At 38.4% G+C, this 25,215-nt stretch overlaps 2 protein-coding genes across 3 annotated transcripts in view; one reads left to right on the top strand and one right to left on the bottom strand.

The window, feature by feature from the left end:
- THAP6 (THAP domain containing 6) overlaps window positions 1-4,752 on the bottom strand; it is an 18,197-nt gene extending 13,445 nt beyond the window's left edge. For both annotated transcript variants that reach the window (XM_040237080.1, XM_040237081.1), the window contains exons 1-3: window positions 4,665-4,752; window positions 3,659-3,761; window positions 268-475 (exon numbers count right to left, since the gene is read on the bottom strand). In XM_040237080.1, the coding sequence (XP_040093014.1) occupies window positions 268-475; window positions 3,659-3,738 (288 nt within the window). In that variant the 5' untranslated portion in view covers window positions 3,739-3,761; window positions 4,665-4,752. The remainder of the gene's footprint in view (window positions 1-267; window positions 476-3,658; window positions 3,762-4,664) is intronic.
- On the top strand, window positions 4,463-25,215 carry RCHY1 (ring finger and CHY zinc finger domain containing 1). Its single transcript, XM_040237079.1, has 9 exons — window positions 4,463-4,989; window positions 6,537-6,656; window positions 6,890-7,005; window positions 15,474-15,552; window positions 17,492-17,536; window positions 17,646-17,704; window positions 17,796-17,822; window positions 18,749-18,869; window positions 21,858-25,215. The coding sequence occupies exons 1-9, from the start codon at window positions 4,891-4,893 to the stop codon at window positions 21,984-21,986; spliced, it is 795 nt and encodes a 264-aa protein (XP_040093013.1). The 5' UTR covers window positions 4,463-4,890; the 3' UTR covers window positions 21,987-25,215.

The raw sequence follows: 25,215 nt of genomic DNA, 5'->3' as shown, positions 1-25,215 counted from the left end.
GCAAGAATACTGGAGTGGATTGCCATTTCCTTCTCCAAGGGATCTTCCCGACCCAGGGATTGAACCCAGGTCTCCGACACTGCAGGCAGACTCTTTAACCTCTGCGCCACCAGGGAAGCCCAGCAGTTTACAAATCTAAAAAAAAACTTAAGAAAATGGTTTTCAAATCAATAAGCAAACAATAAAAAATGGTAGCGAGTGTGTGAAGGTTCTTAAATAGTCCATAAACAGTGAGTAATGATGGTAAGCAGCATCTGATAAACAAACCTGTAAGTGAGATACGGAATCAAAAATAGAAGGTACGACTCCAGGTTTCAGTTTAATATTTGGAGCACTTCTGTCAAAATCTGTCTTCTTAAAGTGTCTTGAACACAACACATCTCCTTTTTTAGGCTCCCAAATGCCTGCAGCATTCACATCAAGTCTTTTCATTGCTAATACCCATTTTCTTTTGATGTTTTCATCTGTAGGGAATCTAGAAAAAAATACATATTTGTTTAATTTAACACTTATACTTGAATTAAAAAGCTGTGCCTAAATTGATTCTTTAACTGATTTGTTATTACTTTTGAAACTGGAATATTTAGGAAACCACTGCGATTTATGGTTTTATAACTTTCAGTTTTAATACTCAGATTTCTGTACCAAACATGCTGCAGGCAAATAGCTGTCATTTAATTCTTTCTCATATTATAAAGAAGAAAAGCTTACAAAGACATTTAATACCTTAAGAGTAAAATTTACAACTGAAGGTTCTTCTTCATCTATAGATGATGAAGAATATCACTTGGGCCTTTTCCTATCTGATGAATTTATCCCAGATGAACAGAGACACTTGTAGTTCCATTCTTCTATCAGCATCAAAAAGTTGTTTAGTACAACATTTAATACAAAACAAGGGTATAAATCCTTGGTGAATGAATGCAGAGAACACCTGTGGAGTTTGCAATTTTGGAGATCAGAACGATTTTGAGATCTGGAAGTTAATAGCCATATCTTTTCCAATTTTTCAAGCTGGTTCAAGTCTTTTTTGGAATAAAGTGGGGTACACATGTTCATTTTTGATTTCTTTATACTTAGCAAAGTAGCTGACAGATCTTTCTCTGGCACATAGTACAGTGCTGGGTACAAAAGCAACAAAATAAAACTTCAGCAAATGAATAATTATTAAACTTTATTGCTCCTTCTTTCCTATGCTTTCAGAAGAATGACTAAAATACTAAATCTAGACCATCTTGATTTATCTGGGGAGGCCTTACAAATAGCTGTGAAAAGAAGAGAGGTGAAAAGCAAAGGAGAAAAGGAAAGATATAAGCATCTGAATGCAGAGTTCCAAAGAATAGCAAGAAGACATAAGAAAGCCTTCCTCAGCGATCAATGCAAAGAAATAGAGGAAAACAACAGAATGGGAAAGACTAGAGATCTCTTCAAGAAAATTAGAGACACCAAGGGAACATTTCATGCAAAGATGGGCTCGATAAAGGACAGAAATGGTCTGGACCTAACAGAAGCAGAAGATATTAAGAAGAGGTGGCAAGAATACACAGAAGAACTGTACAAAAAAGATCTTCATGACTCAGATAATCACGATGGTGTGTTCACTCATCTAGAGCCAGACACCCTGGAATGTGAAGTCAAGTGGGCCTAAGGAAGCATCATTAGGAACAAAGCTAGTGGAGGTGATGGAATTCCAGTTGAGCTATTTCAAATCCTGAAAGATGATGCTATGAAAGTGCTGCACTCAATATGCCAGCCAATTTGGAAAACTCAGCAGTGGCCACAGGACTGGAAAAGGTCCGTTTTCATTCTAATCTCAAAGAAAGACAATGTCAAAGAATGCTCAAACTACCACACAATTGCACCCATCTCACATGCTAGTAAAGTAATGCTCAAAATTCTCCAAGCCAGGCTTCAGAAATACATGAACCATGAACTTCCAGATGTTCAAGCTGGTTTTAGAAAAGGCAGAGGAACCAGAGATCAAATTGCCAACATTCGCTGGATCATGGAAAAAGCAAGAGAGTTCCAGAAAACATCTATTTCTGCTTTATTGACTATGCCAAAGCCTTTGACTGTGTGGATCACAATCAACTGTGGAAAATTCTAAAAGAGATGGGAATATCAGACCACCTGACCTGCCTCTTGAGAAACCTATATGCAGGTCAGGAAGCAACAGTTAGAACTGGACATGGAACAACAGATTGGTTCCAAATCAGGAAAAGGAGTATGTCAAGGCTGTATATTGTCACCCTGCTTATTTAACTTATATGCAGAGTACATCCCGAGAAGCGCTGGGCTGGAAGAAGCACAAGCTGGAATCAAGATTGCCGGGAGAAATATCAATCACCTTAGATATGCAGATGACACCACCCTTATGGCAGAAAGTGAAGAGGAACTAAAAAGCCTCTTGATGAAAGTGAAAGTGGAGAGTGAAAAAGTTGGCCTAAAGCTCAACATTCAGAAAACTAAGATCATGGCAGCCGGTCCCATCACTTCATGGGAAATAGATGGGGAAACAGTGGAAACAGTGTCAGACTTTATTTTTTGGGGCTCCAAAATCACTGCAGATGGTGATTGCAGCCATGAAATTAAAAGATGTTTACTCCTTGGAAGGAAAGTTATGACCAACCTAGATAGCATATTCAAAAGCAGAAACATACTTTGCCAACAAAGGTCCATCTAGTCAAGGCTATGGTTTTTCCAGTAGTCATGTATGGAAGTGAAAGTTGGACTGTGAAGAAAGCTGAGTGCTGAAGAATTGATGCTTTTGAACTGTGGTGTTGGAGAAGACTCTTGAGAGTCCCTTGAACTGCAAGGAGATCCAACCAGTCCATTCTAAAGGAGATCAGCCCTGGGTGTTCATAGGAAGAACTGATGCTAAAGCTGAAACTCCAGTACTTTGGCCACCTCATGTGAAGAGTTGACTCATTGGAAAAGACTCTGATGCTGGGAGTGATTGGGGGCAGGAGGAGAAGGGGACGACAGAGGATGAGATGGATGGCATCACCAACTTGATGGACATGAGTTTGAGTAAACTCCGGGAGTTGGTGATGAACAGGGAGGCCTGGCCTGCTGCAGTTCATGGGGTTGCAAAGAGTCGGACACGACTGAGCGACGAAACTGAACTGAACCAATTTATCTGCAGTACACTTAAACTTGGTCTGAAGTTGTAATTTATACCTTTTTCTCTGTAACATAAGCTTGATCTATTTTTGAACATCAATATAAACATAAGCTCTATTTATTTCTCTGTAACATAAGCTTGATTTATTTCTAAAGGACAGAATATATTTGAGCAGAGATCCTTGATTTGGATTGTAAACTACAACACTACTATTTCTTTGAAGGTATGTTAAAATGCAAAATAGTAATATTAGCAAAAAGGTTTGATGATATTTTTGTTAACCTGTCTGTGATACCTTTGCAGGTATCTTAAGCTTCTGAACTAATTATAAAAATGTAAAACTGTTATTGTCACTTCAAATTTAACTAAAAAGGTTATTAAAAAAGAAGTTGAGAACTAAAGTTCAAAATCAAAGTTCTAGGCGGCATAGCTCAGGGGTAGAGCAACTGGCTGAAAATTGAAGATTTAAGTAGACCTGTCTTTAGCTTCTTTTAACAGTCAAAAGTACTTGGCTTAACTACAGCAGACTCTTACACGTGAAATGTCAGTCCTTTTAACTTGGAATTTGGTAAACAGCGAGAGGCACATCCTACGGCTGAGCAACATTTCACCATGGTTTCAGCAACTCATAGGAGAACTGAAAGAAAATTAAGGGGGCAAGCGTCAGCAACTTCAAAGCTAAGCGTTACATATTTACCTTTCCCAGTACATTCCACGTAACATTACATGAGGTTAGAAAGCCAAAGGCAAATATTTTCTTCTAAAACCCGCAGCTCTGCTCATACAATTTTCTAGGGGTTTGGCTCTTTAACAAGGCAGGTCATATTCAGCTAGGCCTTATGTCAGTTTCAGGGGCAGGTACATTTCCCTCCCACCACTTCTTAGGGGCAGGTGTTCCCTCGTCACCAGATCCTGGCACACTGATACCTCCTAGAAAGCTCATTGTGAGCTCTCAGCTCAAGGGTTGCTTCCTCAGGGAAACCTTCCTTGACACCAGATTAAGTCAGATTCCCTCTGGTACTAGCTCTCTTGGAACACACACTTCCCCTTCCTAGCACTTCTCCAAGCTGTAAACCTACATTTATTTCAGGGTGTCTGTGGACTCTCTTTCTCCTTCACCAGTCTGAGTTCCCAGAACCGTTTTTGGTCACTTTTGTTCCCATGGCGTAGTTGGTGACTGGCACATAGTAAATGTTAATATACTACTGAAGGAATGAAGAGGAAGTAATGAACAAGGGGACAAAATGGCATTCGGGTCGCTGACCAGCGCCTGGCTGCTCGGCCACGGCCGCGAGCGCGCCAGGATTCGCTGCCAGCCGGGAGGCCAGGCAAGAGCTCCGCCCATTTCTCAAGGCTACGGCCGCTGCCGGGAGAGGGAGGGGCCTCCGTGGCACAGGTGTCGCCGAGGCCGGAGGGCGGCTCTTCCCCAGGGGCCACCGGACGTTTCCGCGCTGCTGCGGTTCTCCTCGCCCCGAACCGCGCCCAGGGTGTGGGCGGGTAGCGATGGAGGGAAAAGGGGAGGCAACCTAAGAATTATTACCGTTAGCGGTGAAGGCAGCGACTAACGACGACAACGGAGACTGTGCCTCCTTTCGCTTCCGCCCCGTGGTCCCGGGCGCCGGAAATCCGGCTGCCCCGGGTCACGTGCCCTGCCGCCATCTTGGCTCCGGAGGCCGCTGCATACCGGACGGGGTGGGCTAGAGCTGCGCTGCTTCTCTGGGAGTAGCTTTTGGCCTGGGGGAAGGGGTCGTGGAGTTTGAGGGGAGATGGAGGCGACGGCTTCCTCGGCGCTGGAAGATGGCGCCCGCGGGCAAGCCCAAAGGCGGCGGGGCTGCGAGCACTATGACAGGGGATGTCTCCTGAAGGTGACCATTTTACTGGGCTCTTAAGAGCTTCCGCCGGGCTGGAGGTGGAGTGGGCCGGGACGTGAAGCTTGGGCTTAAGTTTGTTGTCTGGCTAAGCTGTTGTCAGGAAAACTTCACCTCTGACTGGCTTCTTGCCGTAAAGAGCATGTTTTGTCAAGGCGACCACTGGCTCCACTTTTGTGTTGTAGTTTGCAAGCAAAGTTCTTGGTTGGCAAAAACCTGGCCTTGCCCATCGGTTACCTTATCAGGGGGTTCATTTATTTAGTGTTTTGATGGTGGAAGTAGACAGAGGTAGCCCCGGGCCTGTGCTGGCTTTCCCAGGATCACTTTCAGGTGTGTGGTGAAATAATGGAAGGCGGGTAAGCGAGTGGAGACTCGGAATACACTTTAATCTCCTGTAGTAAATAAGTTTTATAGCTTGCCAGCTTCATTTTAGCGTGAGTAGGCCTAAGTCTGCCAGGCAGAAAACGTAAGCGGAAAGAATGAACTATGTTATGGTAAGTCATGGCATAGGAAGTCTTCAGGAATGAGTGGATCTTAAAGTTCACAGTGTACTGGAAAGTATAATATAAGGTTAGCTTCCTGGCCTAGAGACTTTTTGAAGTACTAGTTAGGGTAAAGCTAAGTTGCTGTAACAAAAAGACCCAGTAGTAATGTGAGTTAAAGAATAAAAGTTTATTTCTCCTCACCTCACAATTCAAGGTGCATGAATGATCTAGTTTGGTAATGAGGCTGTTTCACATGACCACTCCTTGGACCAATTTTCTCTATTGTGTTGTTAACCATGTTTTAGGGCATATAGTCATCAACTGGGCTGCTGCCATGTCCAGGTTTCATCTGGTGGAAAGGGAGAAGGGAGCATGGGGGAAGAGGCACGTCTAGCTTCTTAATACGCAGGCCCAGGAGAGGCACTGATTTTATTCTGTGCGTATTCTGTTGCTAAGAACTTAAGTCATTTGACCACAAGTAACAGCAAGGAAACAGTAGTATAGCTGGGCAGTCATGTGTCCAGGAAGAAGGAGAGAGTCGACTTTCTTGTCTTGGACTACTGGCAGTCTTTGCCAATCTTGAAAACAAAGACTGTCTTTTACATTTATTGTGTCCTCCAAACTTTAAGACACAGAATTGATGTGTGGTAAGCTTAAGTGGACTAAAATATAATCATTATAGTATTTAATGCTTCAGCATTAAAGTTGGTAAATGAATTTATCTGGAATGTCTTAAGTAGAAATTGCCTGCCTGCTACTTAATGCTGAGAATGAGTTTAGGATATTGTGAGATTAACTTTTCAGTTTAGGGACGGCCGTCTTTCATAATTCTTGTTTTGAACTGCAAGATTGTGTTCAACTTGATAGAGACCCAGATGTTGATGGGAAAACAGTGAAATGTTATGTATCGTTATCAGTTTACCAAATGATCCATTGGTTGTAATCTTTGACCTTGTTCCAGGAGGAGGAGAAGGAAAGAAATTTTTTTTGCATTATTTCAAACTTGCCTTGTCTTGCTTCTTATACCTTTTTTTTTTTTCCCCCTCACCTGGGAATTAGGCACCTTGCTGTGACAAGCTTTATACTTGCCGATTGTGTCATGATAACAATGAAGATCATCAGCTAGATCGCTTTAAAGTAAAGGAAGTGCAGTGCATAAACTGTGAAAAAATTCAGCGTGTAAGATTTTATTACATATTTCTACTTTTTTTAAACGTGTACTAAGGTGGTTTTAAAAATTTAATAAAGAATATTGCAATAGCTCTTAAAGTATGCAGTGTCTTGGGTTTAAATGGAGGAAAACATGTAAAGATAAAACCGCATGTACATTAAGAAAAAAATCTGGACATTTAAATTAGTAATTCAAAATGTTTTGGCAAATTGTATATTTTTAGTTACTTTTTGTTTTTTAGGCACAACAGACTTGTGAGGAATGTAGCACATTGTTTGGAGAATATTATTGCAATGTATGCCATCTGTTTGACAAAGACAAGAAACAGTATCATTGTGAAAACTGTGGAATTTGTAGGTACTGTATGTAAAATGTTCTTTTTAAATTATTTTAATATATCTTAGCAATAATGGTTTTTAAAATCACCTTATTGGAATATAATTATATCAGGGAATGGCTACTACCCACACCAGTATTCTTGCCTGAAGAATTCCATGGGCAGAGGACTTTCAGAATTACATCTTATGGGATGCATTTATTTTAAATGTTCAGTTCAGTGACTTTGATAAATATATCTACTATGTTACCACCATCACAAATCAAGGTTAAAAAAAAATTTCCATTGCCCTAAAAGTTTCTTCATGCCTTCATCATTTAACTAGCCCATCAACAGTTGTGTGGCTATTTAAATTTTAAATTTGGGGTAGAAATTATGCTTTTATATGAAGTGGCTTGTAGGAAGCTAAGGTAAAAAATTAGGGTAGATTTTTCCTTTTTGAAAATTAGTTTAAAAAATTATCAAAAGTTTTGATAAAATCAGTATAGGCTTAAGAAATGGATGATACAGGAAAGTAGAAAGAATGAAAATAAAATAGTCTTTAGTCCAGCCACCCACTGACAAGCTGCTGTTGACATGTTGGTATGTAGAAATTTTTTTCTTTCTAAAAATCCTAAAGTGTTATGTCCAGAAGCATATATGTAACAAATGTATGTTTTAAAGTATACTAATACATCAAACCGAGTTAGAATGTTACCAGTGTTGGAGCTCCAAGTGTCCTATGTCAGTCCTTTCTCCTTGTTTCTATTGGAGAATTTTAAATCACTTTCCATTTTTATGTAGTGTTTTGTTTTTTGGCTGTGCCGTGTGAGATCTTGGCTCCCTGACCAGGGATTGAACTTGTGCCCCTTGTGTTGGAAGCCTGGAGTCTTAACCACTGGATCACCAGGGAGGTCCCTTAAGGTGTTTTAAGGAAGGATAACAAATATACCAAAAGATGTGACAATCATAATCAAACCCTTTTTCTAGTTTTTATGTCTAGAAATTTGACTTGGGTTTTTTTTTTTTTTTAATTTTTCACATCTGTATTAACTCTTTGAACACATGAAATGTAGTAATAATAATTGATTTCATGTTCTTCTCTGCTAATTCTAACCTCTGTGTCAGTTTGGATTGATTTTGATTGTTCAATTATTTTTTTAGTTGGTTTTCCTGTCTTTTGGGTGACTGGTCATTGTTGGATACCAGACATTGTGATTTTTACCTTGTTGGGAACTTTTCATATTCCTGCTAATCTTCTTGAGCTTTATTTTGGGATATAGTTAAGTTACTTTGAACAGTTTGATACTTCTGGGACTTGCTTTTATAATTTGTTAGATGGATCTGGAGGTGTGCTTATTCCAGGAGTAATTATTCCTCACCACTGAGGCAATACCTTCCTGAGTAATCAGCCCAGTACCCCATGAATTCTAAGGTTTTCCAGTCCGGCTAGAGGGAGTAAACACTGATACTGACTGTATCTGAGTGCTGAACACTATTCCTTCTAATTCTCTTGAATGGTTCTCTCCCTGGCCTTGGGGGATTTCTTCACATGCTTGAGCTGATTTGTATCCTGCTATATACTTGAGGGGCTCCCCCGTGCAGCTCTGTCCTCTCTGGTACTCTGTCCTGTGAGCTGCAACAATCTTGGATTCCTTCGACTCTCAGGTCATCTTCTCGATCAGCAAGTCTTTCTGGCTCTGCTTTTGTTCCTCCAACTTGTCCTACTGCCTGAAAGTGCTCTAGGCATTTTCATTGCTAGATGTTTCTTTCTTTCATTGCTTGATGTTCAGTGAAACTTGTTTCATGTGTTTTGTTTGGGTTGTGTGATGGTAGTTTTAGGTAAGAGGGTAGATCCAGTCTCTTGTCTGTTATTCTGTCTTGGGCAGCAGTGGAAGTCTCCCGCAGGGTTTTACCTGTGGACTTGGACAGACTGATTGTAAATTTCATCTGAAAGAGAAAATATACAGAGCTGAGCAGATTTTGAAAAGGAAGAACAAGGGGATTGCCTTTCCACATAACCAAAACATGACAAAGTGAGAGTAATTTAAAAGGTATATTCTTTGTATAGGAATAGACAAATAAAGGGAAAAACTGTGTGTGTGCATGTGCGCACACACACATTCACATATTTAACATACAAATTTATAGCAAAAATGGCATTTCAGATCAGGAGAACAGGTACTAAGATAACTGATTATCCATTTGGGAAACAAAAAATTGATTACTAAAATTCTATGTATTCATTAGAATATGGTTTTAGCATGTTGTAACAGAAATGCTAAATAACAAGTGGCTCAAAAAAGACATATATGTTTCTCGGGGAAAAGTCTGAACTGTGTAGTTAAGCAGAAGTCCAGGTTTCTCTTATTTTTGCCCTGCTATCCATAAGATTGGAGAAGGCAATGGCACCCCACTCCAGTAATCTGCCTGGAAAATCCCATGGACGGAGGAGCTTGGTAGGCTGCAGTCCATGGGGTCGCTAAGAGTCAGACACGACTAAACGACTTCACTTTCACTTTTCACTTTGATGCACTGGAGAAGGAAATGGCAACCCAGTCTAGTGTTCTTGCCTGGAGAATCCCAGGGACAGGGGAGCCTGGTGGGCTGCCATCTATGGGGTCGCACAGAGTTGGACACAACTGAAGTGATTTAGCAGCAGCAAACAGCATCCATAGATGCCTCCTTGTCTACACAATTTAAAAGAACTCATATTCTTGTCAGTGGAAACGGGGAAATAGGTGAAGGGAAGGTACACCCTTTTCTCCGAGGAGCACAAGACAAAATTTTCATTTGTGTCTTTTGTTCACGCTTCCAGGGAAGTTTGGAAGTAGTTTTTATTCAGTACAGCCCTGTGCCCAGCTAATATTGTGAAGGAAGAGGATAAGAGAAATCTGGGGACAACTAGCAGTCTCACCTTTACTATACATAGTGGATTTCAAATGGATGAAACAAAAATATAAAAATCGTAAGCTATAGTATTAGAAATATATAGGAGAGTATGTATATGACCAGTTGGTTTCAAAAGGTTTTTCAAAATAAGAGGCATACGCTGAGGAAACCAAAATTGAAAAAGACACATGTATCCCATTGTTCATTGCAGCACTATTTACAATAGCTAGAACATGGAAGCAACCTAGATGTCTATCGAAAGATGCATGGATAAGGAAGTTGTACATATACACAATGGAATATTCAGTTCAGTTCAGTCACTCAGTCGTGTCCGACTCTTTGCGACCCCATGAATTGCAGCACGCCAGGCCTCCCTGTCCATCACCAACTCCCGGAGTTCACTCAGGCTCACGTCCATTGAGTCAGTGATGCCATCCAGCCATCTCATCCTCTGTCGTCTCCTTCTCCTCCTGTCCCCAACCCCTCCCAGCATCAGAGTCTTTTCCAGTGAGTCAACTCTTATGAGGTGGCCAAGGTACTGGAATTTCAGCTTCAGCATCATTCCCTCCAAAGAAATCCCAGGGATGATCTTCAGAATGGACTGGTTGGATCTCCTTGCAGTCCAAGGGACTCTCAAGAGTCTTCTCCAACACCACACTTCAAAAGCATCAATTCTTTGGCGCTCAGCTTTCTTCACAGTCCAACTCTCACATCCATAATGACTACTGGAAAAACAATAGCCTTGACTAGATGGACCTTTGTTGGCAAAGTAATGTCTGCTTTTGAATATGCTATCTAGGTTGGTCATAACTTTCCTTCCAAGGAGTAAGCGTCTTTTAATTTCATGGCTGCCGTCACCATCTGCAGTGATTTTGGAGCCCCCAAAAATAAAGTCTGACATTGTTTCCACTGTTTCCTCATCTATTTGCCATGAAGTGATGGGACCAGATGTCATGATCTTCGTTTTCTGAATGTTGAGCTTTAAGCCAACTTTTTCACTCTCCACTTTCACTTTCATCAAGAGGCTTTTTAGTTCCTCTTCACTTTCTGCCATAAAGGTGATGTCATCTACATATCTGAGGTTATTGATATTTCTCCTGGCAATCTTGATTCCAGCTTGTGCTTCTTCCAGCCCAGCGCTTCTCGGGATGTACTCTGCATATAAGTTAAATAAGCAGGGTGACAATATACAGCCTTGACGTACTCCTTTTCCTGATTTGGAACCAATCTGTTGTTCCATGTCCAGTTCTAACTGTTGCTTCCTGACCTGCATATAGGTTTCTCAAGAGGCAGGTCAGGTGGTCTAGTATTCCTATCTCTTTTAGAATTTTCCACAGTTGATTGTGATCCACACAGTCAAAGGCTTTGGCATAGTCAATAAAGCAGAAATAGATGTTTTCTGGAACTCTCTTGCTTTTTCCATGATCCAGCAGATGTTGGCAATTTGATCTCTGGTTCCTCTGCCTTTTCTAAAACCAGCTTGAACATCTGGAAGTTCATGGTTCATGTATTGCTGAAGCCTGGCTTGGAGAATTTTGAGCATTACTTTACTAGTGTGTGAGATGAGTGCCATTGTGCGGTAGTTTGAGCATTCTTTGGCATTGCCTTTCTTTGGGATTGGAATGAAAACGGACCTTTTCCAGTCCTGTGGCCACTGCTGAGTTTTCCAAATTGGCTGGCATATTGAGTGCAGCACTTTCACAGCATCATCTTTCAGGATTTGAAATAGCTCAACTGGAATTCCGTCACCTCCACTAGCTTTGTTCATAGTGATGCTTTCTAAGGCCCACTTGACTTCACATTCCAGGATCTGGCTCTAGGTGAGTGATCACACCATTGTGATTATCTGGGTCGTGAAGATCTTTTTTGTACAGTTCTTCCGTGTATTCTTGCCACCTCTTCTTAAGATGTTCTGCTTCCGTTAGGTCCATACCATTTCTGTCCTTTATTAAGCCCATCTTTGCATGAAATGTTCCCTTGGTGTCTCTAATTTTCTTGAAGAGATCTGTAGTCTTTCCCATTCTGTTGTTTTCCTCTATTTCTTTGCATTGATCGCTGAGGAAGACTTTCTTATCTCTTCTTGCTATTCTTTGGAACTCTGCATTCAGATGCTTGTATCTTTCCTTTTCTCCTTTGCTTTTTGCTTCTCTTCTTTTCACAGCTATTTGTAAGGCCTCCTCAGACAGTCATTTTGCTTTTTTGCATTTCTTTTCCATGGGGATGGTCTTGATCCCTGTCTCCTGTACAATGTCACAAACCTCATTCCATAGTTCATCAGGCACTCTATCTATCAGATCTAGACCCTTAAATCTATTTCCCACTTCCACTGTATAATCATAAGGGATAATCATAATCATAAGGGATTTGATTTAGGTCATACCTGAATGGTCTAGTGGTTTTCCCTACTTTCTTCAATTTGAGACTGAATTTGGCAATAAGGAGTTCATGATCTGAGCCACAGTCAGCTCAGATAATGATAATGGAACATTACTCAGCCATAAAAGGAATGCATTTGAGTCCTAATTAGGTGGATGAACCTATTACACAGAGTTAAGTGAGTCAGAAAGAGAAAATACCATATTCTAATGCATATATATGGAATCTAGAAAAATGGTAATGAACAGTTTATTTACAGGGCAACAGTGGAGAAACACATAGAGTGTAGACTTATGCACGTGGGGAGAGGGTGAGATGTATGGAAAGAATAGCATGAAAACTTAATTACATATGTAAAATAGATAGCCAATGGGAATTTGCTGTATGGCTAAGGAACCTCAAATAGGGGCTCTGTATCAACCTAGAGTGGTGGGATGGGGAAGGAGATGGTACGGAGGTTCAAAAGTGAGGGGACATATGTATACCTATGGCTGAGGTTTGTATACTCAGCCATATACCATGTATATGGTATACCATGTATACCATGTTGTGGTTTGACAGAAAAAAAGCAAAATTCTGTAAAGCAATTATCCTTCAAAAAATAAAAAGATTAATAATAAAAAAGGGACAGAAGCATAAGCCATAAATTGAAATATCATGTCTTTTCGTTACCTAGGAATTAAAATGAATGTATGATAAAAGATATAAAAAAGATAGTTGACATACCAAAAAAGTAATTTTAATATATGAACTGAAAAAGATTAATATCCAGGATGTTTAAAAGTGTTGCTCTCAGTGTGTCTGAATCTCTGTGACCCCATGGACTGTAGCCCACAAGGCTCTTGTGTCCATGGGATTCTCCAGGCAAGAATACTGGAGTGGGTTGCCATGCTTTCCTCTAGGGGATTTTCCTGACACTGGGATTAAACCCAGGTCTCCTGCATTGCACATGGATTCGTTACCATCTGAGCCACCAGGGAAGCGAGGATATATAAAGAACTCCTTTAATTAGGTTCCTCAAAAAACTAAAAGTGGAAGTACCATATGATACCATGTGTAGTTCCATTCTTGGGGTGCTATGTGTGTGTGTGCACTTGTGTGCTCAGTCTTGTTCGACTCTGCAACCCCATGGACTCTAGCCTGCCAGGCTCCTCCGTCCATGGGATTTTCCAGGTAGGATGGGTTGCCATTTCCTTCTCCAGGGGATCTTCCTGACCCAGGGATTGAACCCGAGTCTCTTGTGTCTCCTGCCTTGGCAGGCAGATTCTTTACTCCTGCGTCACCTGGGAAGCCCCCACTCTTGCGTACATATCCAAAAAAAGTGAAAACACTAATTCAAAAAGGTACATTTGCTCGAGAGTTTATAATAGCATCATTTACAGTAGCCAATATGTGGAAGCGACGCAAGTGTTCACCAAAAGATGAATAAAGAAGATGTCTACACACACACACTGTCTTCTCTCTCACACACACTCTGGAATATTACTCAGCATAAAAGGCAATGGCACCCACCCCAGTGCTCTTGCCTGGCAAATCCCATGGGCGGAGGAGCCTGGTAGGCTGCAGTCTATGGGGTCGTGAAGAGTCGGACACGACTGAGCGACTTCCCTTTCACTTTTCACTCTCATGCATTGGAGAAGGAAATGGCAACCCACTCCAGTGTTCTTGCCTTGAGAATCCCAGGGACGGGAGCCTGGTGGGCTGCCGTCTATGGGGTCACAGAGAGTCAGACATGACTGAAGTGACTTAGCAGCAGCAGTAAAGAATGAAATCCTGCCATTTGCAGTATTGTGGGTGGACCTAAAGAGTATTATACTTAGTGAAGGAAATCACAGAGACAAATGCTGTATATTTCACTTATATGTGGGGTCTTTTTAAAAAAATTAGTGAATATATATAACAAAACAGAAACAGACTTAGTTATAGAAAACAAACTAGTGGATACTAGTGGAGAGAGAGAAGCAGAGAGGGCAAGATATAGAGGTAAGGGATTAAGAGATACAAGCTACTATCTATGAAATAGATAAGCTACAAGAATATATTGTGCTTCCCAGGTGGTGCTAATTATTAGGTGGTAAATAATCCTCTTGCCAGTGCAGGAGATGTGAGAAATGTGGGTTTGATCCCTGGGTTGGCAAGATCCTCGGAGTAGGAAATGGCAACCCTCTCCAGTATTTTTGCCTGGAAAATTCCATGGGCAGAGGAGCCTGGTGGGCTATAGTCCATGGGGTCACAAAGAATCGGACAGGACTGACTATAGTGAGTTGCCATAAGGAAGCACAGTGTGCTTCCCAGATGATGCAGCACAGGGAAACAGAAGCCATTATTTTGCAATAATTTTAAATGGAGTATAATGTATAAAAATACTGAATCACTATGCTACATACTTGAAACTAATATAATATTGTAAATCAAGTATATACTTGAGTTAAAGAGCTTCTTTAAAATTACAAAAGACAAATACCCTATTAAGAAAAATGAACCGAGCATGTGAACAGACAATCCACAAGAGAAGTCCAAATGGCTCATAAATAGTAAAATACGCTCTGTGTATCATCATTTGAGAAATTCAAATTAAAGTGATGTTTTTATTTGTCATATAGGTAACCAGTGTTGGCTAGGGTGTCGGGAACATGGGTGCTGTTACACACTGGGGGGAGTACTGTCTTTGGAGGTCAGTTTGGCAGTATCAGAACTGATGATGCACTGCCCTCTGACCCTACAGTTCCACGTCTAGGAATTTTGTGAAAAGTCACCAATGTGTAGTTGACTGATATCTGTAAGAGGTATTTATTGTATCATTGCATTAGCTAAAGATAGTAAGTTTTATCAATAAAAGAATGTTAAAAAATTAAGATATATCCATATCATTTAATATTATGTAACTTCGAAGAAAAAAAAAGTGGTTCTGTATGTTCTTACATAGAATACTCTTCAAGGAATACTGTTAAGTGAAGAAGTTGCAAAACAGGATAGATAGAATCCATTTGTGTAAAAAATAAAACTCAAAGCATGCGTATCTGTATGTGTGTGTGTATGCAGTTTTATAGAAGAAAAAATAAATAGAAACCATTCTGTTTGTAGTGCTTGCATTTGGGGCGTGCTGTTGGGGAGGTAGGGATTCACCTCATATTCTTCAGTGTGGTTTGAACTTTGTTTATAGTAAATCAGAACTTATATATAATGAGTAACTATGTAATAAAAACATATGTAATCTTTTGTTTTCACATTATTTTTTTAGAATTGGTCCAAAGGAAGATTATTTCCACTGTTTGAAATGTAACTTATGCCTTGCAATGACTCTCCAAGGGAAGCACAAGGTGCGTACTTCAGTTTGTATGATTTAAAAAGTATTATATTTGAGAACAGCTAAAATCCTAATTTGTTTAAAAGCATGCTAACTTTCAGATGTTACTGAGTATTGTCATGTTGCTTTTTATTTTTAAGCAGTATTAAGTAAATGTTCTAAAGTACAGACCTTAGAATATTTGATCTACGATTCCCTTTTCTTCTCTATAGTGTGTAAGAATACTTAACATCAGTTATTAGTATAATGTAGACAGCCTCTAAATTAGCCTGTGGATTCTTATCATTGGAACTGGTTTTGAGAATAGCTTTTAAAATGTATGGTACAGGAGAAATACAGAGCAGTGGAACCTTTTGTTAATATAGCATTCCTAGATAATTCAGTATTCCTTTTCAATAAAAATATTTTTAACTTGGATGTAGAATCTTGACCTATTTATATCATGGTCTTAGGCCTTTTAAAAATTATTTTTCATTATTTAGGAGAAAATCTAATAAGCTATCGCTTATAGTACTGATTCTATCCAAGAATTGAGAGAATGGAGAATCTGATGAGGGTGTTTTTAAAAAGATACTAGATAATGAAAAAGTGAAAGTCACACAGTTATGTCCTACTCTGCGTTCCCATGGACTGTTAGCCTGCCTAGCTCTGTCTGTGGGATTTCCCAGGCAAGAATACTGGAGTGGGTTGCCATTTCCTTCTCCAGGGGATCTTCCCGACCCAGGAATCGAACCTGGGTCTGCTGCACTGCAGGCAGACCCTGCACGAGGGTCTGAGCCACGAGGGAAACCCTACTAGATCATAGCTAGCCTAAAATACTGAGGTAGTAAGAGAAACTGAGGCAAATAATGACAATAGGGAGTATAGTGACAAGTATAAGGGAGAGAGAATGGGGGCTGAATGAAGATGACTCCTAAGGATTTTAGTCTTGGCTTTAAGTACTTTATTAATAGATTGTAGGAGATAATAAAAGATTGGATTTGGTTTTACAGACTTGAGTTTAGGCTGATTAACTATGCTGTGTTGCAGTTAGATATGCTATGTTGTCTTTAGAAAACTATATACTCAGTTTCTCTTGTGGTATTTTTGTTTTGTTTCTCGGTTATTTTTTTATTGTCTCTGTTAGTAAGTGGTGGTATCATCTACTCAGGTGTTTGCTAAAAAAACCTGGGTATCATTTATGGCTTGATGCTTTCTCTTACCTCTTCATACCTAATCAGACCTTGTCTTGTCAAGTGAAGAACTCAGGCTCAGTGGGCAGTCTGTTGGAGCACACATATATTTCCATTTCTTGATAGCATGTAATTTGGGGAGTTATTTAGCTTCTCTAGATCTCAAAGGGATTTCCCAGGTTGTGCAGTGGTAAAGAACCCGCCAGCCAGTGCTCGAGATGTGGGTTCAATCCCTGGGTCAGGAAGATCCCCTGGAGAAGGAAATGGCAACCTACTCCAGTATTCTTGCCTGGAAAATTTTATGAACAGAGGAGCCTGGTGGGCCACAGTCCATGGAGTCACAAAGTCTTGGACATGACTGAGCACACTTGAATGCATGCCCAGGCCTCAAATACCTCATCTGTAAAATGGGGTAAATAATTGTATGTATTTCAGTGTTGTGGGAATTAATTGAGATAATACAGGTAATGAACTTGACATATGGCATGTAGTAAAATCTCTTTAATATGAACTATTACTATTTATTTATCTGTAAAATGAAAATAATTTGAATAATTAAGATGTATTAGGCAATTTCATTGTTTCAGGTAATGTGCAAAGCCTGAAACAGTTGTGAGAGTTAACTGTTCAGTTCTTGTCTGACATATAAGAAACATATTAATGTTCATTATTACATTTAGTAAGTTGATATTGTTTCCTTAGTTTTTTGTTATTAATGCTGTGGTTATATAATTAACATCTAGTTAAGCTTTTGGTAATTTTAATTTTGCTTTTAAACAGTGTATTGAAAATGTTTCCCGGCAGAATTGTCCAATATGTTTGGAGGTGAGCTTAAAATATTTTTTGCTTTGGAAATATCCCCTTTTGAATTTAAAATACTGGGTATTTATATTGTATTCATGTAATTAACCACCAACTTGATTTGCTTTTACAGGACATTCACACATCTCGTATTGTTGCTCGCGTCTTGCCATGTGGACATCTTTTACATAAGTAAAGTAACTTTGTTTTTTTTCCTCAAAAATGTTTGGAAATGGTGGAGATACTTTTTGCTTTATTAAAATAATGTTATATTTTCTTTCAGAACGTGTTATGAAGGCATGTTGAAAGAGTAAGTGTTTGATGGGATTATAAAAAATGGTTACTGTAAGATGTCTGTTTTTGTTTTTTGTTCTTTTGCAGGCAAGTGGGGAAAGGAATGGGCAAGACTCCCAGTTACTTATACCGTATTTGGATATGGTGGATATTTCCTTTGAGATGGGTAGGGTAGATGAGTACTCTTAAATTGGGCAAAGCCTGTTGGGAGAGAAACACTGGACTTTGCCTTAGTCCTCATGTTTCTATTATGCCATATCTTATTTGCAATTTGAGACAGATACCTTTCATTCCCTGGCTACTAGTTGGGGAGCTTGGTGTCTGCTGAGACAGTCATAGCATTGTAAAAATAAAAATGCTGAGACATGTTGCCCAAAATTATTAGCTGTTGTATTAGTCCACTATGATGAGCTGCAAAAAAATCCAAAACTCATACCAAGAGTTATCTAATGCTAATTTTGTTGTGGGGAAAGGATGCTAAAGTGAGATGCAGATAGTTAGAGGAAATTGTGTAAATGTATTTTGGTCCTGCAAACTGATGAGCAGAAATTTTAATTTAAGAGCCAGATAAAAGGGAACATTTTCAGAATTTTTAGAAAGAAAATAACATGATCTGAATAATTTTTAAGGAATACAATCTCTTCTTTGCCTGAATATATTAAATCGAGGCTCTTTAGCTAAAAAGCAGTTTAATTGGGTTTTAAAATATATTGCGTGTATTCTACAAAGAAGATTAAGAAATTCCTCTTCATTTTATAGAACTGAGGAAAAAGAAGTAGGTTTAAAAAATACCCTGTGATACAGGATTTAAATGAAAAGGTTTGTGAGATGGTCTTGAAGTATAGAATAATGCTTGTTTTAGATGGTTTATATACCAGTTAGCCCGAGTTGATATACTCTCCATTTAATACTGGGAAAATAACTCTTTTATATCTCTCCTAGAGGCTACAGATGTCCATTGTGTATGCACTCTGCTTTAGATATGAGTAGGTACTGGAGACAACTGGATGATGAGGTAGCACAGACTCCTATGCCCTCAGAATATCAGAACATGACTGTGGACGTGAGTAGAACCAATGCCTAAAAAGACTTTTCAGTTTCCTTGTTGATGCTCATGTTTATTTTTGCCCTTTTGCTCAAATCTGTCTAAAAAGTACTATTTCAGCATAGGTGTCACTGTGATGATTAATGGGAGGAACCAAATAACCTTTAAATTTTAGTTATTCTGAACTCAGAGGAAAAAAGAAAATCTAAGAATATCTTTATGCAATACTTGCCAACACTAGATGGCAGGCAAAAACTTCATTCTAAATTATTTACTAATTACTTAACAGAGTCAATTGATAATAACTGAGTAGAGGTGGATTATTGGTCTGCTATTTTATTTTGATTATGTTTTAATTATTTTAAATTTTATTTAAGGCAAACGTTTACTTTTTTTTTTGAAGATTGCTTTTTGGTTTTTAATGTTTGCTTTTTATTCTAAGACTTTTTAATTTGGTCTTAGCCTGCAGTCTAAAATGTAAGAAGTATTTCTGTGCCTTTAGTCTTATGGAGAATGATCATCTTTTCTACATTAATTGAGATGTCCTGCTGTCTAGTCTCAGCATAGCATATTCATTTACAGATTAGAATTGGAAAGTAGATAGCTTTCTGGTGCTTTAGTAATTTTTGGACATAAAAATTTTCAAAAATCTTCAGATCAGATATTTCTACACAAAAAGATAAAAACCCCTTAACAAAGCCAAATAAAAATCACTTTCTGTGTAATTTACACTGGAGCATTTCATAATTTGTGTGGATAATTGTTAGGTCGATGAAAGATCATTTTTGTAATACTGATTGTTGTGTTAGTTTACTAGAGGCTATAGCGTGCTATATTCTGTTTAGATCATTTTTTAAAGTAGCAGCCTTATTGGGATATAATTCACATACTGTACAACTCGTCCATTTAAATTGGACAGACAGTTCAGTGCTTTTTAGTGTATTCTTGAAGATATAACCACCATCAATTTTAAAATATTTTCTCCACCCCAAAAGGAAACTCTGTAACCATTAGCAGTCATTCCTTAATCCTCTCACTCTAGGCAGTGAGTACCTTTTCCATTTAGATCATATTCTTAATTAATTTTCAGGAGGATTTCCCTGTCGATCCAGTGGTTAAGACTTTGCCTTCCAGTGCAAGGGGTCGGGAAGAGTCAGTCATGACTGAACGACTTCACTTTCACTTTTCCTTTCATGCATTGGAGAAAGAAATGGCAACCCACTCCAGTACTCTCGCCTGGAAAATCACATGGATGGAGGAGCTTGGTGGGCTGCCGTCTGTGGGGTCACACAGAGTCAGACACAACTGAAGCGACTTAGCAGCAGTAGCAGCAGCACCAGGGGGTGCAGGTTCAGTCCCTGGTTGAGGAACTGAGATCCCATATGCCTCATGGCCAGAAAACCAAAACATAAACAATATTGTAACAGATTCAATAAAGGCTTTAAAAATGGTCCAAAGAAAAATCTCTAAAGGAAAAAAAAAAGTTACTTTCCAAATTATAATTTAGAGAAAATTTGGATGTTTTCTACTTATTATGGTGTGGCTTTTCTAAAGTTAATACTTTTCTTACATAGTAATGTATTGATTTATTTTCATGTTAACACCCTTTTTTATTTTTCAAGATCTCAGTATGAGAAGAGACTAATTTCTAAGTGGCATCTTACTGTCATTTTAGGGACGAACCAAAAGCTTTTCTTTGTTCAACTTTAGAAAGTACTCTTTTGAACTTTAATTCATTCTTGAGGCATCTAAGACCAGGAACTTAATATATTAACAAGCAAAAATATTATAAATATGTAAAAAAATTGTTGACTAAGATTGTCAGTGAAAAATAATGAAATTGTTGTTTTTAACTGTTGATCGGATTATTCCTATGTTAATTTTTGTACTAGTACTATTTATGCTATTTGGGAACTTTTAAAATAAGAATTAATGCAAATCCACATTTTCATTTTCTAAATTTCAGTTCAGTTCAGTTCAGTTGCTCAGTCGTGTCTGACTCTTTGCGACCCCATGAATCACAGCACGCCAGGCCTCCCTGTCCATCACTAACTCCCGGAGTTCACTCAAACTCAGGTCCATCGAGTCTGTGATGCCATCCAGCCATCTCATCCTCTGTCGTCCCCTTTTCCTCCTGCCCCCAATCCCTCCCAGCATCAGAGTCTTTTCCAATGAGTCAACTCTTCGCATGAGGTGGCCAAAGTATTGGAGTTTCAGCTTTAGCATCATTCCTTCCAAAGAACACCCAGGGCTGATCTCCTTCAGAATGGACTGGTTGGATCTCTTGGACTGCAAGGGACTCTCAAGAGTCTTCTCCAACACCACAGTTTAAAAGCATCAATTCTTCAGGGCTTAGCTTTCTTCAGAGTCCAACTCTCCCATCCATACATGACCACAGGAAAAACCATAGCCTTGACTAGACGGACCTTTGTTGACAAAGTAATGTCTCTGCTTTTGAATATGCTATCTAGGTTGGTCATAACTTTCCTTCCAAGGAGTAAGTGTCTTTTAATTTCATGGCTGCAGTCACCATCTGTAGTGATTTTGGAGCCCAGAAAAATAATGTCTGACACTATTTCCACTGTTTCCCCATCTAGTTCCCATTTCTAAATTTAGAGCTAACTTAATAGCCTCTTAGAATTTCCAGTGAACAAATAAAAGGTATTCTATTTATGGAAATATTTAGACTTACATATGTATGTTTTCACATCTTCAGTATGGTTTTTTTAAATGATTTTTTGGTGTGGACCAGTTTTAAGGTCTTCATTGAGTTGGTTACAACATTGCTTCTGTTTTATGTTTTGGTTTTATTTGGCTGTGAGGCATGTGGGATCTTAGTTCCTTGACCAGGGATCTAACCTACACCCCCTGCATCGGAAGGCAAAATCTTAACCACTGGACTGCCAGGAAGATACCTCTTCAGTATGATTTTTGAAGAATTATTTTGAACAGACAGTACCACTTTCTGTTAATAAGGTTTAATTTACTTAATTCATCTCTTTTCAGATTCTCTGCAATGATTGCAATGGAAGATCTACAGTTCAGTTCCATATATTAGGCATGAAGTGTAATATTTGTGAATCCTACAATACCGCTCAGGCTGGAAGATATAAAATTTCAGTAGATCAGCAATGAACAGCCTATATTGCACTGGAAAAATCAGGATTTTCTGATAGAAAAAGGCTATCTTTTTGTCATAATGCGTCACAATCTATGCATTAGAGTTGATGTGTTTTGTATTAATGTCACAACAGAAAAGCATATTATAAGACTTAAGGATTCAGGGTCTCTTTATAGAATTATCATAGCTCTACATTGAATGAAAGGCACCATGCTTGTGTTTTGATTGGAACTTTCTTTGGTGTCAGTTGTTTGGAAGTCAATGATGTTTGCCACTGAAATTCACATCCATAGACTTCTTATACTTCCTTGGAACTTTGTTTTAAGTGACACTAGGCATACAGAATTAATTTCTAGTTCTTGATAGAACTGTACTTAATTCTCAGTATTATCCTTGACTCTTTAAGGGCTGTGCTATAATGAGGATATATTCTATCTTACTGTTAAAATCTAATTACATGTACTCTAGAGTTTTTAAGACAGTCCTTCAGATCCTGTAAATGTGAATTTTGATGTAATAACTGCTAATAAAAATATATTGAAACAGTATTTTATAGAAAGTTTTTCCCAATGCTGTTTATTTTTGGTTCAGAGCATTATAGTCTAATGATGTAAAAGAAATCCACTTTTCTTTGTTTTGAGGTATTCCATAAGAGTAATTGGGAAAAATGTAAAATAACAGAACTCTTCTAAGCCTTAAGACAACATTGAAAAAAATTATTTTAGTTGCCCAAAATTATTTTTTCAAAGAATAATTTATTCATTCAGTCAGCAAGTATTTAGTGAGCACCTATTATGTGCTGAGTATGCTTCTAGACAATATAGAGACAACAGTGAACAATAGAGATGAAAGCTCCTGCCCTCAGATTCTAATGTTCCTCATACTTGACTAGCTTTTTCCTTGTTTTTCTTATGTATGCAGTGGTTACCTTTGTTGTGAATGGGATGGGTTCTTTGTTCTCAGTGCTTGAAAGTAGGTGTGGATGAGTCAAAGTGGCATAGAATGTAACTTTTTCAGGGACTTGTGATGGAATTGAATATACCTCTTAATTCAGAAACATGGTACACAAAAATATTTGATCCTGAACTTTTTTTTTTGCCTTTTCATACTGTTCGTGGGAAAAAAGTTGCAGAGTCAGATACGACTGAGCAACTGAAATGAACTTTTTTACACCAGTGTCTCAGTATCTACTTAGTCTTGTTTATAAAAAGCTTTAGAAAGGAAGTAAAATGTGTATATATCGATTGACAAGTATTTTATTAAACACCAATTACGTTTCCAACTTTGATCTAGTTGAATCTCCTGTGTATAAGGAAAATGGTCTCTTAAAAATGCTAAGATTTCTCGTACATTTATTTCTTTTGTTGAAATCTCTTTGCCTGGCTAAGGCAGCAGCATTGATTTCCGGTTTGGGGCCCAGATCTTTATTCTATATTGTGTGCTTTTCTTGTCTTCTCTCCCTTGGTCCATTTCCTTGGCCTGGGCAGAGCATGAGTGCTGATCTTGATTTGGGGAAGGAATGGGATATATTTTTTTATTTTTCCCTTTTAAGGCACTAAGTGTTGGGTGATTTATTATACAGTGAAGGAGAGCAGAATACGCCATCACAGAATATGCCTTTTTGGCATAAAGATTATTTTGATCTGATTATTTTTGTGAAAGAGCTGTGTGGAAGCTCTGAAAACACGATAGAAGTTAAGGTTTTTAAGGGAAAGTTAGATTTATAAAGGAAGTTTTCATTTGTAACGGTCTCCTCTGTACCATGAAGAGAAAGATAACTCGAAATCACAAGAGTATCTTGTCAGTGGAGAATGTGTCCGCTTAGACCTGTATAACAAACCAGTAATGGGCTATCTTGTTAGGTATTACAAGTCAGTGTACAGATAAGGAAAGACTAGTTTTCCAGTTGTGTTACTTTTTATTTCTGTTATCTAATCTGCTAAACTTACTTAAATCATACGGATTTAAAAAATTTTTTTGGCTACACCTTGGAGCATATGAGACCTTAGTTCCCTGACCAGGGGTCAAACCTGTGCCCCCTGCATTGGAAGATGGAATCTTAACCCCTGCTGTTTGAGTAGCAGTGAGTATGTAATAGTAACAAAGCTCTGATTTGAACATCATCTGTTTACAAGTCTTATGCATTAGCATTAATCGTCATGATAATTCTGTAGGGTACATGTTGTCTTCATTCTATGGATGAGAAAGCTGAAGTTTAGAGATTAAATGCTTGAGTTAGTGAAAGGTACTCAGTGTTAGAGCTGGGAATCAGGTCCAAGTCTGTGACCTCAAACCCACTATATCATGCTGGCTTTCATTCGAACTTCCATTTTGCTCAACTATTCTTGATAGCTAAGTCATGGAGGAACTCCTGAGTTGATAGACCTTTCATTTTTAGATGTCTTCTTTTAACTCTAAATCTGATTAGTTATATCTTCAGTTCAGAATCCAGAGTTGTCTGAAATAATGCAGAATTGGTATGTAAAAGCTTGTTTATGACATCCAGTCATATGCATGAAGCAATTTTCAAATGCCTTTGGTTTCTTCAAGAGTTTGTCAATTCAGTGTTTAAAATCCTTCAACAGTTCTCATTGACAAGCAGAAGTCCCTTAGTGTTCAGTATGTAATACTTAAAATGAAAAATCTTAAAAATATGTTTTGGCTTGTCCTGATTCAAAAATAGCTATATTGTAGGAAATTGTAGGAAAGAGGAAAAGGTTAAAAAAAATCTTTCAGATTACTTCTGTTAATGTTTTCTAATGGATAACTTCATTCTTTTCTTGTTCACAGAGACTTTAGAAAGCTTGTAGGAATGAATGTTAAATGCTTAGTCTGATCTTGTGTATGGTGATATGGTAGAATTATTTGTCCTGAAAATAAGAAGACCATGCTGCAGAATTTGTATGTATTATATTAATTTAAATACCAATAACTCAATGTGTTTATGAATTTCTTGGTGCATAGAAGCTTGTTGGCCCCTTTTGTCATTGATAAAATGTGTATCAACTTGTTTACTTTTTACCTCTTGCAGTGTCTAGAGTCTTCTTAACTTGTATATGGATTTCTGTATGATATTAACTTTAGTTCATGTTTGCAGTAGTACTGTTGTTGATGGTGTCATAGATTTTAATTTTGAACTCAGTTTTTTTTCCTAAAACCTATTTTCATATTGTACACATATTTAATTTTCTTTTAATTAGAAAAACTTTGGTTGTAAACGAAAATAAATGCAAGTAGTAAAGA

The sequence above is a fragment of the Oryx dammah genome, unplaced genomic scaffold, assembly GCF_014754425.2.
Source record: "Oryx dammah isolate SB20612 unplaced genomic scaffold, SCBI_Odam_1.1 HiC_scaffold_3, whole genome shotgun sequence".
NCBI classification, from domain to species: domain Eukaryota; kingdom Metazoa; phylum Chordata; class Mammalia; order Artiodactyla; family Bovidae; genus Oryx; species Oryx dammah.
Note: the sequence above shows the minus strand (reverse complement) of the source record. Positions and strands in the feature narration are given on the sequence as shown.

Excerpts from the sequence above, each read along its gene's own strand:
- RCHY1 (XM_040237079.1), top strand. The coding sequence starts at position 4,891 with ATGGAGGCGACGGCTTCCTCGGCGCTGGAAGATGGCGCCCGCGGGCAA. Across the intron at positions 4,990-6,536 it reads ACAGGGGATGTCTCCTGAAG|GCACCTTGCTGTGACAAGCT; the intron begins GTGACCATTTTA and ends CCTGGGAATTAG. Across the intron at positions 15,553-17,491 it reads CTCTCCAAGGGAAGCACAAG|TGTATTGAAAATGTTTCCCG; the intron begins GTGCGTACTTCA and ends GCTTTTAAACAG.